Here is a 14,917-nt window from a genome sequence, read left to right as displayed (position 1 = left end):
TTCTCACGACGTTTCGATTGCAACACAAGCAATCATCATCAGGTGTGAAAATTGTCTTGCTGTGGTTTTCACACCTGATGATGATGATGGCTTGTGTTGCAATCGAAACGTCGTGATAATTGTATTGTTTTATATTTTTATTATTGTATTGTTTCCCTTCTACGTGACTTTACCGAAAGAACCAAGAATTAAGAATGCACTTACAAACAAGCAATTTGACGCTAGTAACTTGGGTGAAATCAATTTCCTCTCTCTATGAGCGACGTAAAATGTGTAAAGTTGGCAATAATATTTAGCACGAGTATCAATGTTTTGCGAAATGATCCCTGGTGTTCAACTAATCTGGTAATGTGGAGTCTCGTTATATCTCATTAAATGTGTTTGATCGTTTTAGCAACTTGAAAAATTGCGAAATAAAAAAAAGTTGTAAAAGACTAATACTAATCGAGGGACATTTGACCCATGTAAGGAAACTGGAACTGATTTATCCAAGTACACAGGGGCTCGTAGCCTTACGTTCCACAGGGGATGAAGAGGCGTGAGTAAGTAACACTAGGGCTCACCAGGTCCTTTCTGGGAAAAAAAGAGCGGCATTTCGCAGACTACTGCATCAAATCATGCGTACGATTCCGTGTATACATTTGGCCACGCCAGAGGATGTCATTTCACAGAGGGACGCGTGACTTTATTACGATGCTAAACTTGTCAGCAAATGTTGCGAGATTAAAATGGCACCTTGAATTTACACCTTTTGAGTTGCCCACAGAGTACACGCCACACTGCACCATGCAGTGGACGCTCATGGATCTCCAGGTTGAGATGACTAAACACTGTAAATTGGGTTTCCCCAGTCTCAGGCGATGAGGCGTGCCCGATGGGTGCATTGATGATTGGCACGTGGAGGCAGCTTGCGATTAATTGGTGGATGATTCACTGATGATTCAGCAATGCTGGGTTCCTACAAGACAATTTCACTGGCTGAGAGAGCTGTTGGCCAGCCCCTGTGGGCTTGCGTCTTTCACAGGGGGATACCTCAACATCGTTGCTCGTGACACGATATCAATTGCCACGATATGAAAATTGCTACGATATGAGTTTTCCATACACGTGCAAAAAAAATGTTGCGTTCAGTTTCATTGTCTAGTTTTTACGATGCTTTTCGTTGTACTTCCGGTGCAAATGGAGATTTACTTGAACGTTCTTAAAATGCAGGTCACTCAACATCGTCATCCTGCCGTGGGGGGCCGTCCATAAATGACGTCACGCACCTAGGGGGGGGGGGTCAGACATTTGTGACGATGTGTGACGAGGGGGGGGGGTGAGAAATGTGACGTCACATCTAAATGCGCAACTTTAAATAAATATAGAATTGTTATAACAACACTAATTGTTATAACAACACTCCTACAACATCAGAGTGCAGCGCCACATTAAATGCGCACTACAATGACAATAGTTTAAAGCGATTTGAAGAATGTTTTATTTTCAAAATGGAAATATGGTTTGGGGGGGAGCAGAGCGTTGTGACGTCATCGTTGAGGGGGGGTCTGACTTTTTGTGACGCCGTGTGACAAGAGGGGGGGGGGTAAAAAATCCTCCAAAATCGCGTGACGTCATTTATGGACGGCCCCTATGTATTTTAAACGTTGCAACGTTGCAGCCTGTCATGCTTCTAGTGCGCATGCTGTCAGTTACACGTAAATCATCTTCTTGGTTCTTTCGGTAAAGTCACGTGACTTCCTGGTTCTTTCGGTAAAGTCACGTGACTTTACCGAAAGAACCAAGAAGATGAATCCCTGCAGTCACGAAAGCTTTAAATCGAAATTTACACGTAAATCATTAAGCCATTGAGTGAACTATGAAAACTACGCGGTCCTGTCACTGCCATTCAATCATATACTCCAGAAAACTTTTGTCAAATCGCTAATTTAATGGGTAATAGCTATTCCGTTTGTAAAAAAAAACATTCTAATTGTGCTTTTGTTATTTCAGAAGAAAAATTGTTAGGCAATAGAAATCTGAAAAAAACGATAATCACTACTTTAACGATATTTAGAAGAAAAAAAACGGACGACACGGTGATCATGAACCCTGAATCACGTGACACAGCGTAGTAGTTTGTAGTGGTTAAGCATTGCCGTGTCACGGGAAACCCCTAAGCTGTTCCCACGGGGTCGCTCGCTTACTCCGTCAGCGTCTGAATACAACAGCTCCCCAAACCCCAGTGCCTTGCAGCAAACATTCAAAACTCCTTACGCCACTCGCTCATCACTTGGCCCTCGAACCACCTGACGTCAACACCCTGAATGCATCATGGGACCTCCTTTGCCAGTACCAAAATATACTATTAGTATATTATATATAATAGTATATAAATGTACTAATGGTACTGGCAAAGGAGGTCCCATGATGTGGCTGCTCGCCCCGAGCTCTCATTACTCTGGCAGTGCGTTGTCTTTGAACTGTGCGCCTTTTGGCGTCATCTGGTCGAACACCGTATGAGACAAGGCTCTAAAGAAAGCTGTCTCTGGTGTGGACCAATCAGTTTCAAAGACAATGCATAAATTATCAGAGTATTGTTTTTTGTTTGCATTTGACTGCAAGTATTGTGGTCAATGTACGCATGATTCCTTGCAAAAGGTGTCCGTTTTGTTGCCAGAAAAAATGGGAAAAACCCCTATTAGTACCCTGAATGCTGCCAATCTCGTTCGAGGTGTTGCGAGCAGGATTGCGCCCGGCTAGCTAACACGTGCCGAGAAAATGCCAGACGTTGCACGTAAAGCTTTAGAGAATCGTGATGTGGCCAGGAATTAAGGGATTTTGCACGGCGCATTTTGAGTGATTAACTCCGTGCGTACGCGTGTGTGCTCCGGATTTCTTCCCACGTGCCCAATTTTTTTTTTTGAACGAAAAGGGTCAAACTTCGCAACCTGAAAAGCCGCGAGGCTTTACTCGATTGAAGGGCGTCATCATACAACCGATCAACCCACGGCAGTGTTTGTTTTGCCTTGAGCGGAGGCGCCGCTGCTGCCTTGCGGGAGGGCCCCGTGTCACTCGCTGCACCGTCGAATGGTGTTGGCGAGACTTCTTAAACGTGTGAGACCCAGGGGATGAGCGGCGATGGTCTAAAACACACGCGCGGAACGAGCTACGCAGATTCCCCGTGTCGAGTCAGCAGTGTGCGATAAGACTGAATGAGATCGTGATTGAATGTATACGTCATTTAATGTCGTCGTGAATTATAAATGCTTAATTTCAACATATTCATGGGGGGGAAAAGTGAGCATTAGGTGCATATAATTATGAATGCCCGCAATTAAGTTATCCCCTCCCCCCCCCAAGTGTAATGCTAGCCTCGCTATTGTACACATCGCTAAAGTCTTAACCGGAGGTTGACAATCGTAATATTGGAAACACAGAATGCATATCCGATCGTCGTGTCGGGGAATGTAACGAGAGGGTCCCAGCTATTGGAGCCACCGATAAGTGTCCATCGCTCTTCACCACGCACGCGGAGAGGGTCACGTGGATACACACACACACAGCACGTGTCTCTAAGTCGTCGTCATTAGCAGCAGCAGCAGCAGTAACACACACTTGTTATTGCACTGAGCGCACACACACACACACATAAATATATATAAACACGTACCATAGCGTCGGCTAAGAAAGAGATCTGTCCTGGAAACGTGGATACAAATTAGGGCACGTTTTTTTTGACAATGGCTGGTGTGATTTATGTACACGTGCTGCGTATATACTGTGAAGGGTTCACTTAGAACGAACATGCACAAGTATGAGACGTTGCTGATACATACCTATTACGTGATGCAATTGACTGTTTTAAGCCCTTTTTCGTACGTGTACCCCGAAGCACACAATGTATTCACATCACGCAGCATATATATGCACATACTTGAAATGTACATGTATATACACTAGACTGTAGGGTATTACATGTACATTGTATGGATATATTCCACGCACCGTGTTTTCAAAGCTCAAAAACAGTACGTAGAAATTACAAAGCATGAATTCTCTGTCTATATATTTTGCAAAGCCTACAAAGTTCATCTTTGAGTGAGCGCACAGTGCGATGTATTACTTATTTGCACTGTTTTTTTTAATCTTTAAAACATGTTTAACCCTACATCATTATGAAGTCAGGCAGCTATTTAAAAAAAATGTTTATTGCATGGATTGTTTTGTTTAAGTCAATATGATACAATATATACAGGTGCAGGCAACCTGATTAATAAGAAATGGTCACGTTAAGTTATAGTGCAATCCTAGGCTACAACTCAACTTAAAAAAGAGCTTTTCTAATCAATTTGAGCCATCGAGTTAAAACATTCCTGCTGATGCTTTGTTACAGTACCTCCCCAAGAAATACCCATGAACAGCAGTTCACGTGAATGTCATTTCATGGAATCGCCATCTCTTTAAAGAGTTATGTAATAAAATGTTTGTGTGTGTCTTTAAAAAAAAATCTATTCATATCATCCGAACATTTCATAGTCTATAGTTTTATCTAATCTACGTGTTGTAAGTTTTCTGTTTGACCGGTCCTAGGAGGATTTCCCAGTGTGAATGAATCGAACAAAAGAACGTTGAATTTTGTTCCGGAGACAGAACAAAAAGCAATATTGCTCTTGGTATACTGAGAAACAAATTGTTGTGGTCATTTTTTTGTTTGAATTAATTGATTGACGTTACATTTTCCCATTTAAATAAAATAAACCCTTTGTAAGTGCGTTTGCTTGTTTGTTCCACACCTAATCTGTCATTGACAGCTTCACTCGCTGTGTTTCACAAACTAGGTCAACGTTTTTTGGATTCGTCAACGTTTCAGCAACCCGAACAGGACCCTGCGGGGTGGGCTGGTAGGAACGAATAACCAAATAATATAAACATAATGTATTATTACACTTGTTAAGCCAGGAAAGCCCCACTGAGTCAAAAGGTTTTTGTAGGGTCCTGCCAAGTGTTTGCAGTAGGGGTCGATGTTGATACACGGACGGACGGACGGACGGACGGACGATATAATCTATTGGTGGTCTGGTCCACTTCGTTCCTACCAGTATAAACACCGCTGATGGTTTCTGCCCCCCCCCCCCCCCAACAAAAAAACAAATGGGATAATATTACATCGTAACAAATAAAAAACATAACAGCTAACACTTATTATTTTCTACAAAATATTGTGCAACATATCTCTTTTTTGTTGTTTGCAAACCAATTTTTTTCGTCGTATAATCTTCCAAAGGGGCATTCGATAAAGACCTTGACGGGGTGCCAGGTTTTTTTTTTACGCGTGGAAACATCGTCGGGAATTTCAGAGACGTTACTTTTTCAACTGGGATCAATGCAAAGTAACTCTAATGAGCATCACGTATGAAGTGGAGAAACTTGTAACTTACGGTATTTATGCGTACGTCTGTTGAACATTCTCTCGGTTGCATTTACGAGTATTTCATAAAAGTGGCGAAATGTACTGCCATTTGTGTTATTACTACTACACGTGTGTTATTAACACACGTCATTTATATTTTTTTTTTTATAAACTACATTTCTACGCTTACTTATTACGCCGGTGAGATTCATTATCACGTATTTAGATTTCCACGGCATAACAGCCGAGAGAAACATAACATGGATTTTTCGTTGTTGTGCTGTTCTACAAAATGCGGGATCTGTATGAGCTCTGACTGACTGCCTTTCGTCAACCAAATTCTGAAGCAACCAACACGGCACCTTTCGCACGCCAGCTTGACCTCCTCCAAGTTTAGAGATGCACACAGTCGGCGGGTGGAAGGGTACCCGCTGCTTGGGCCCAGGTTGTTTCTATTAAGCGGTCAGTGGACGCGGCCCCCTTCCCTCCCTTCCCTCCAGAGCCGCATCCAAAGCAGCAGCAGCAGCAACACCAACAACAACAACATCAACAAAGCTCTGCTGATATTTTCTAACTCACGCGCTGTTGGATGCGATAAGGCGCGGTCAAGTTGATCAACGTGAAATGAGGGCAGCTTTATAGAAAGATACACTTGTGTCTCCAAAGAGACGGGTTTGGTTAAGCAATCATAATTCATTTAATGAGCATAACTCACGATTGTTAAGAAAAGATTAAAACAAAAACAGAAAATGACGTTGACGCACAATCCTCTGTGTTCTTGAAGAGTTATCCTATCGCAGGTTGTTTTTTTGTTGTTGCCATGAGCGCAAGTAGCGTTGGGCACAGCAAACCTCCAGCACCTGCTGCTGTTTGTGGAGCAGAAATGATTTGCATGACTGGCCCTGAAATGTAGACCTCGTAGCTTCGAAGCAATGAGCCGGGGATCCAGTGGGCTGCATGCACTTGTGCAGTGTGCACATGCAGTCAACACAGCGCACTGTGGAAACAACTGCATTCGGCATCCTCACCGTGTGAAATCCCAGTCGCTCTTATATACAAACATTGCATATTCCCTTAGATAAGTCATACATCCAATCCACACGTGTTCGTCTTCTTTTTGTTTTGTTTTCCCGGTGTATTAAAGTGTGCAATTTCCACGCAAACGCTGTCCTTGGCGTCAGCAGTTGTTGTCAGTAGATAAACACAGCTGCACGCTGCCTGTCTTGTTTATAGTGGACAAACCACTGTGGAATACAGAGAGTGATCCCGCCGGCTCTGGGCAATGAGAGCTGTTTAGCGCGAGATATTCCATGCCACCAAGGCAGCCAGCATTCTCACGTTCGCTCAGATTCCTTGCTCGGAGCACACGCAAAACAAAGAGTCTAATTCAGGTCAAGTATGCCACAACGGTGCGTTTCACCAAAAGCATGTTTTTTTCGTGTTTTTCGTTATAAATCTAAAAATAAATACTTTACTTAATCATACACATTTAGGAAAACGAAGGTGATGTTGCGCTGGTCCCGTTGATGACGCCTCCCTCGGCTTGAATTGCTCGGCGGGCCTCTTGAGAGAGACCACGGATGCTGGTCCACGTCGATTCCTCCGACCCACGGCAGCCGGGGTTCACTGCATGCCGCTGCGCAGGATCTGATTGGCGGCGATGAGCATGACGCTGATGATGAACGCCACGGCGAACGCGCAGATGAGGCTCTTGCGCACGCACGTTTGCCTGTTCCGCCTGCCCGGGTAAACTGCAACAGAAAGAGACGTTTTTTTTGTTTTACGCTCAACGTGTTCGCGGTCAGACAACAAATGCTCACAGTGGACACGCTCTGCGCCAACTCCACTTGGCTGGCGGGCACGCGCTCAATAATTCATATGACAAGTGGATGACGGAGGAGTGGAGTGTCGGTAAAGGTGCAACAGGGTGTGGTTGTGTGGCATGTGATCGCGCCCTTTGCCAACGAGTGTGTAGGAATTGCGTTCAGTAGTTGCAGCACGGATGGGACTGAATTTTGTGCAATAGCGGCGTGAACACCGCTGGGTTGCGATTGGCTTGTGGCGGACGGGAGGTCGTTTAGTCCGCGTCCCTTCCTCCAGACACACATGCAAGGTCGGCACATGGCTTACAGCTTAGAGCCACGTGGAGCACTGAGAGGGTGAACAGGAGTGCTGTATCTGTGGTCGTGTTGCGGTTAGCGCACCGCGCTCACTAAACTATTTGAAACTATTTTTTTGTTTACCAGGTGAGGCCCACTGAGCTGTATATCTCTTGTTCAGAAACGACCTGGCCACAAACGATAAGTGGCTTGTCACGTGGGAATTAATAGCAACCAAATACTCTTTGTTTTTTTCGGTAAAGTCACGTAGGTAAAAAAATATGAAATTAATTAAAAATAAAAACAAATAAATTAAATCACGACGTTTCGGGCGCAACACAAGCGTCCTTCTTGTGCCCGAAACGTCGTGATTTAATTTATTTGTTTTCATTTTAAATTTATTTTATATTTTTTTTATTTACGTGACTTTACCTAAAAAACCAAACAGTATGGATCCTTGCAGTCACGAAAACTTCAAATCTAGAAGCAACCAAATACTCTAAACGCGTGCCGATTCAACTCGGATGCTGAAGTACTTCGTTTGGCTTTGACAACACGTGAATCAGCTGCAACCACAGAGGGTAAGTCAGAAAATCGAAACCAATGAAGCGAAGGGAGTGAAGCCACTCATCCTTTGTCGCACCGGACTTCAAGCAACCAGAGGACCTGTTAGCTGGACGTGCAGCACACCGACCAAACAGACCCACATCGAATTTCGATTTAAACCCCTCGCCAAACCTCCTACGCATTTCACAATTAGTACTAATCGCATATCTGCATTTCCCATAAATATGCTAAATTCCTATTGATATGCAAATTATTTTGTCAAGACGCTCTTCGCCCCTCCATCCCAGCTTAAATAGTCGCTCCAAGCCTGGGGCGTGTCATTTAGACTCTGTCTTCTCGACAGACCTGTTCTACACCTGAGGACGAATGCTTGCGTTGTGGCCGAAACGTCGTGAGAATTATTTTATTATGTTTTATTTTTATTATTTTATTATTTCCATTCTAAGTGACTTTACCGAAAGAACCAAGAAGATGAGACCCACATTGCTTATAATCCGCGTGGATGACCAGCTCGTGTTGAGCTACCGAATCGAATAACACCCTTCAACAAGTTGGAGGTTGGCAAAACGTGAAATCCGAAGCGCCTCGTGCTCACTCCGCGTTCCGCCGCCAAGTCAATGCGATGGACTGGGTCACCGCACGTGCCCCCGGTCACGGAAAGGACCCGATGATGATGATAACACTGGTCAACACACTTTTTCTGGCATAAGGTATTCCAACGGTTTTAAGGTAATTTTGGGGTGCTGATTCCAAATCTGGCATCAGTTTTTGTCTATCACATCAGGTTTTTGAGATATTAAATATTGCATTTTCAATACAAACTGCAGAAGAAAAATATTAAATGAATGTGGATATCTACATAAAATTATATTATAAACACACTATCCTAAAAATACAGCACCATATTTTAACACTAAAGCAGTCACTGACCCGCAACAACTTGCAATCATAAGCGACAGAGTTAATTTCGGGTAAAATCAATGAAAATGGGGTATGCCGATAGCATAAAAATGAGATGTGATAGAGCAAATCTGAGATCAGATTTGGAATCAGCACCCTGAAATTAGTCTAGAACAGCTGCAAAAGTCCAGGCCAGAAAAAAATGTGTTTTTTTTGTTGACCAGTGTAATCCTTCACGAGGATACGAAGTGCGGAAAACGTTGTTTTCCTGCTAACAACGAGGGGTCGCAACGACCCATGAAGAGGTCAGCACCCGCAAGGGGAAAGATCTATTGGACGTGCTGACATCGTCCACGTGAGGTCCGCGTGACACCGTGAGAGGGAGACCCCCCCCCCCCATCGTGGTCAAAGTCGATCGCTTAAGTGCGTTCCCAGAGGAACCTTCTTAAAAGTTAAGTAAAGCCGTTACCAGAACCACACGTGTGCTCCTGCTTTTTGTGGCCCTAACAGGGCGCTTAGAAAGTCGCAGTGGAGCTAGAACGCAATGTCCAGGACACCCATCATTGACTCTTTTTGCTTTACCAGGCAAGGCCCCGCTGTGCTTCGTGGAAATTTAGAGAAGCCAAATACTCTGAACGCGTGGTGTCGATTCTAAATGTGGAGGGGAAAACCGTAGCACCCGGAGGAAAAATTCACGCGATCAGGGGGAGAGAGACACACACTCCAAATAAACAGCAGCAGGCATCAGGGTCGGGATCGAACCCACAGACCTTCTGTACACCAGGCGAGGTAGTTGACATCCCCTAGCCACCGTGATGATGATGAGAGAGACACGCAAACTCCAAATATACAGCAGCAGGCGTCAAGGTCGGGATCGAACCCACGACCGCCTGTACACCAGGCGAGGTAGTTAACATCTCCTAGTCACCGTGGCGCTGGAATACAATAACAGCTGACATGAAATTAAAGCGGACACTTGTAAGTGTGCGTGTCTTTGGCCGTATATGGTGTTATAGCATCAAAGGGGGCGTGTTTAAGGTGTTTTGGATCGCTAATTGTGATCCATAAAGAATATTCTGCCCCCAAAACATCGATTCTGCCCTGTCAATTCGCCCGCTTCTCGGGCCCACCATCTTGCAACTTAAAACCCGCGGTCAATGGAGCAAAAGTGAAGGGTTTTTAATGAGATTGTGTTTTTGATGTCGGTCGCCTCTAACAATGTTTAAGAGCAAGAGCGTGGAGCGGCGAGAGGCGGCGTCGTCGGCAGATTGTAATTAACAATTTTCAGTTTTTGTAAAATTTTGCATGAACATTTTGCACATTCTGCCGGCAAAATCTTTTAGCAGAATCAATAACACGTCATCGATGCCCACGATGTCATGCCCCCTTTCTTCCCTTTCTTTGCCTGGCTGAAGCGTCGTTTTTATTTCAGTCAGCTTTAATCGTATTACAGCCCCGTCTTGCCACCATAACATCTGACACATTTTCCAAAGCGTTTTTTTTATTTAAATTCCGGCCTGTTGCTCTCACGGCTGGATAAAGAGAGAGAGAGAGAGACAGAGACAGAGCCAGGCGCCGGCTACACCTACAATACCTCAGTACTCTCAATCAGCCTCCCACGTGCGTAAGCTTTTTCGAGCTTCAACTCTGGTTAGATTCCGAGAAGCCCACGAGGTCGATCTCCTTCGGGGTGATGGCGAATGCACGGACGAGTGCACTCTCTGGGTTCATCCACTGGCCACTTCCACCGTTTTATGTTCTATGCACAAATGCCCCCTCCCACCCCCCGCTGGGAGTACAGCCCCAGGGAGGGCAATGCAAACGGACGTGGTCACGCTGCATGGAACGATAAAATAGTAAAACGGTCACTACTCTTTGGTTCTTTCGGTAAAGTCACGTATAAAGAGAAAATTATAAATTAAATGCTAGCATACGACGTTTGTATTACATTTCGAAATTTTGCTAGGTTATTTAATTCAGTGTGTCTCTCTCCCTGTCTCCAAATTTTTTCAAGCTTTTACACCGTGCCACTCACCGTGCCACTCATTGACATGCTAATCTTCTCTAACCCCTCCCTCTCTCTCCGCCCCTGCCCCCTCTCTCTATTTAAGGCCTCGACACAGAGACGTGGTTTCTCTGTGTGCCTCTCTCTATGTATCTCTGTGATATCTGTCTACTTATATGTCTGTCAATATGTCTCTGGTTCTGTGCTTTATCTCTCTCTCTCAAATTTAGCATTCTCAGGAAGAACGTAATCAACCAGGTAGGGTGTTGACTGTTATGTTATCCGACTCTCTGTTGTATTACATTACATTTCTAAGTATACTAGATTTGTGTTTCTATTTCATTTATACCTGATGACGATTGCTTGTGTTGCAATCGAAACGTCGTATGCTAGTATTTAATGTATTATTTTATCTTTATACGTGACTTTACCGAAAGAACCAAAGAGTAATTCCTGCAGTCACGAAAGCTCCAAATTAAGTTTGAGTAAAACGGTCGTCCACTCTACCGTGTTCATTACCCTTTCACGGGCGTGCCAGATTATTTCCTTAACCGATGGATGTAATTGCACGCGGTATCAAGGTTTAAAGAAGAAGAAGAAGTTAACCACGGAGCATTGAGAATCTATTGCAGAACTGGCTCAGACTCGGGGATGGACCCGAACGTGAGCCGGTAGCGTGTTCCAGCTCTTTGGGCCGGCGACGCCCGAATCTGCGCTGTCCACAGGCAAAATCAAGACGCAATTTCGCCCCGACAAATTGTACAAAATGAGCCCAACGTGCCGGCTCGTCTCCAAGAGTCTCTCCATCGATCAGCTCCGTCCCACCTCGCCGATCGGCGGCGTACCGGCTTCTACAGACACAAATCGAGTCCCGACTACGACCCGCGTGCGTGGCTCGCGGCGACCCACGTGCTGTGCTCGCGCGTAATACCGCGAGCTCGCTGCGAAAACAACACCGTCGCCTTTGGCGAGTTTAGACATTTGCACCACAAACACATGATGATAATGATGATGATGCGTTCAACCACCTCCTCCAACCGCGATGTCCTCACTAATATACTTTATCACCAACTTTCCACGAAGAACATTCATAGAATTATTATTTTTTAAACAATACTAATAAAAGAAAAAATAAGGAACATCATGATAAGAGATTGTTCATGGGTTTGGCCAATAAAACTCTAATGCAATTAGCAAATCGTGCCAGCTTTGCCCTTGTTTATTGATCGTACAGATTGTGCATTAATAAAGATATCAGCACAAACACGAAAGAGTGCAGAGGTCCTCATTACACACCTTCACGAGACCACAGAGCATTGATCGGAGTCACTCTTGGGAATGATCCCAGCAGTTTCCACTTTTTAGCTAGGTCTCTCTTATCACATCCACAAGCACGGCTCCCTGAAAGATTTTAATTTTGTTTAATATGTGTAGAGATGAAATATTTATCCAAATATATCAGAACTGGGGTTAAAGGGATTATTAGCTGTAAATAAATGACTGTGATTATTTGATGGGTTTTTTTGTTCGGCAATTACTGACAGTCCTGAAAACAATCAAACAAGTCACTTATTAAGATGGGGTGACTTCTAGATTTGAAACTTTCGTGACTGCAAGGATTCATACTCTTAGGTGAGCGGGTGGCTCAGGCGTAATGCCCAATGTCACAGCACAGGGACAAACGATTTTGAAATATTTTTCCTGGTTCAAGTGCTTAGATGATCACTTGAAGTCACCCCATACTTTTAGGTTTTTTCGGTAAAGTCACGTAGGTAAAAAATAAAATTAATAAAAGTAATAATTGAAATAAAATAAAATAAAAAATCACGACGTTTCGAAGGCAACACAAGTCTCCGTCATCAGGTGGGACCATCACAGCAAAATTTACTGTATCAAGTGAGGCAAACATATTCAAGATACAGTAAATCTAGCTGTGATGGTCCTACCTGATGACGGAGACTTGTGTTGCCTCCGAAACGTCGTGATTTATTATTTTATTTTATTTCTATTAATACTTTTATTAATTTTATTTTTTACCTACGTGACTTTACCGAAAAAACCTAAAAGTATGGGGTGACTTCAAGTGATCATCTAAGCACTTGAACCAGGAAAAATATTTCAAAATCGTTTGTCCCTGTGCTGTGACATTGGGCATTACGCCTGAGCCACCCACTCATGTTTAACTTGCGCACAATTTTACCACAGCGTATTCAAAAGGTCACAATAATATAAATCTGAGTAAAGTTCAGAAATGCATTTTACCAAAATGAGCACAATGTTTCAGGCCTGATTTAACTTTCTCTTTCCGGGACGCAGTCAGCAATGAATTTGAATTCGTGTGCTCTGGGCTGTGTAGCACTTTGCGAAAATGCCCTTGGCAATGCAAGGTCACGCGAGGAAACATACAGCAAGCTGACTCCTGTACTTTTTAAACGTACGTTCCGAATACATTATTTGTATTATGGGCCAAGTAAAAATACATATAAAATGTATTTTTTGTGAATGGAGGGCTCTAGCAAGGTATGTCCGTGGGATAAAACAGAAAATAAGGATGTATTGAGCCACTATTGGAAAAAAAACCCTCTTTCAAGGTCCAAGGCACACATTTTTCTTCATATCTGTAAGTTATATAACAGCTCTGAAGAATCAAACAATATACATCTCACGAGCGTCACGCCTGTTCATCTGCATTCAAGTAAATACGAAGGTGAGATGAGATTTCGGCAGAAATGTTTTAAATGCAAAAAGCCCCCTTTGCACCCTTTCCCAGATCCCATTGCGTCTCAGCTCACAGTTATGGGTGGTGGTGGTGGGGAGGGGCACGGATGTTGGCTCAGAGACATCGCCCACCACTCCCCTTCCCCTTGAAACAAAGTCTCCCCACCCTGTTCACCCCCCCGCCCCCACTTCACAAAGCGCACCGTGTTTAGATTATGCGCGTCCACTCCATGAAGCAATTCCTTCAGCTGTTTGCAGTCCTCCAGGTCAAACAAAACTGCGAGGGGGTGTAGAAATGCATTAAATTAATTGTTCAAATGGAATTACCGATTTATCCATTAAAGCCGCAGCGAGTCGTATGAATCCTTCAGGAGGATCATGCATTGTCTTTTTTTTTATTGTAAGCTGCTTTCAATAAATTAACGACGAGTGTGTTTATTATATCAGTGGGAAGAAACCGGAGCGCCCCGGGAAAGCTCACACGTGCGGGAAGGCAACATTATATCCCCGTACAGATGGAAGCAGATGGCGATTAGTCCACTTGCTGTACCGAATACTTTCGATTTAAAGCTTTCGTGACTGCAGGGATTCATCTTCTTGGTTCTTTCGGTAAAGTCACGTAGAAGGGAAGTAATAAAATAGATGTACCGAATACTCTTTGTTTTTTTCGGTAAAGTCACGTAGGTAAAAAATTATAATAAATTAACTTCACGACATTTCGGAAACAACACAAGCCTCCGTCACCAGGTGTAACAGCAATTTTACTGGAGCAGTTACACCTGATGACGGAGGCTTGTGTTGCTTTCGAATCGTCGTGAGTTAATTTATTGAAATATTTTACCTACGTGACTTGACCGAAAAAAATCAAAGAGTATTTAATCCTTGCAGTCACGAAAACTTCAAATCTAGAATTTGCTGTACCGCCTACGCCTGAAGAGCCAGGGTTATGGCACCTCGATGCCCACGGAAAGGGAGTTTCACAACATTTGTGTGACCCACCAAACCCTCGCTGCCCCTAAAAGTGATGGATTACAGGCATGCGCCACCACCAATGGGGATAGGAGAAGCAGATGTGAAAACACAAACAGATAACGTCAGCACGTCTGTTGGTGAGGTTGTACAAAACATCGCCTTTCGAGCAAAGCGTCCAAACTCTGGTGAACGAGTGAATCGGGGGCAGGGGTGTGAGGGGAGTTTTATTTAGGGAGATGACGGGGAGAAGGGAGATGTGAGTCG

General features: G+C 43.9%; 1 protein-coding gene across 1 annotated transcript in view; it reads right to left on the bottom strand.

The window, feature by feature from the left end:
- Positions 1 to 6,741: 6,741 nt before the first annotated feature.
- Positions 6,742 to 14,917, bottom strand: part of LOC144945429 (calcium-binding protein 7-like) — a 58,274-nt gene continuing 50,098 nt past the window's right edge. The window contains exon 5 of the mRNA XM_078873945.1: positions 6,742 to 7,143. Coding sequence (XP_078730071.1) covers positions 7,016 to 7,143 — 128 coding nt within the window. The 3' untranslated portion in view covers positions 6,742 to 7,015. The remainder of the gene's footprint in view (positions 7,144 to 14,917) is intronic.

The sequence above is a fragment of the Lampetra fluviatilis genome, chromosome 37, assembly GCF_964198595.1.
Source record: "Lampetra fluviatilis chromosome 37, kcLamFluv1.1, whole genome shotgun sequence".
Taxonomy (NCBI): Eukaryota; Metazoa; Chordata; class Hyperoartia; order Petromyzontiformes; family Petromyzontidae; genus Lampetra; species Lampetra fluviatilis.
The sequence above is the reverse complement of the archived record's forward strand: the minus strand, read 5'-3'. Positions and strand labels throughout refer to the sequence as shown.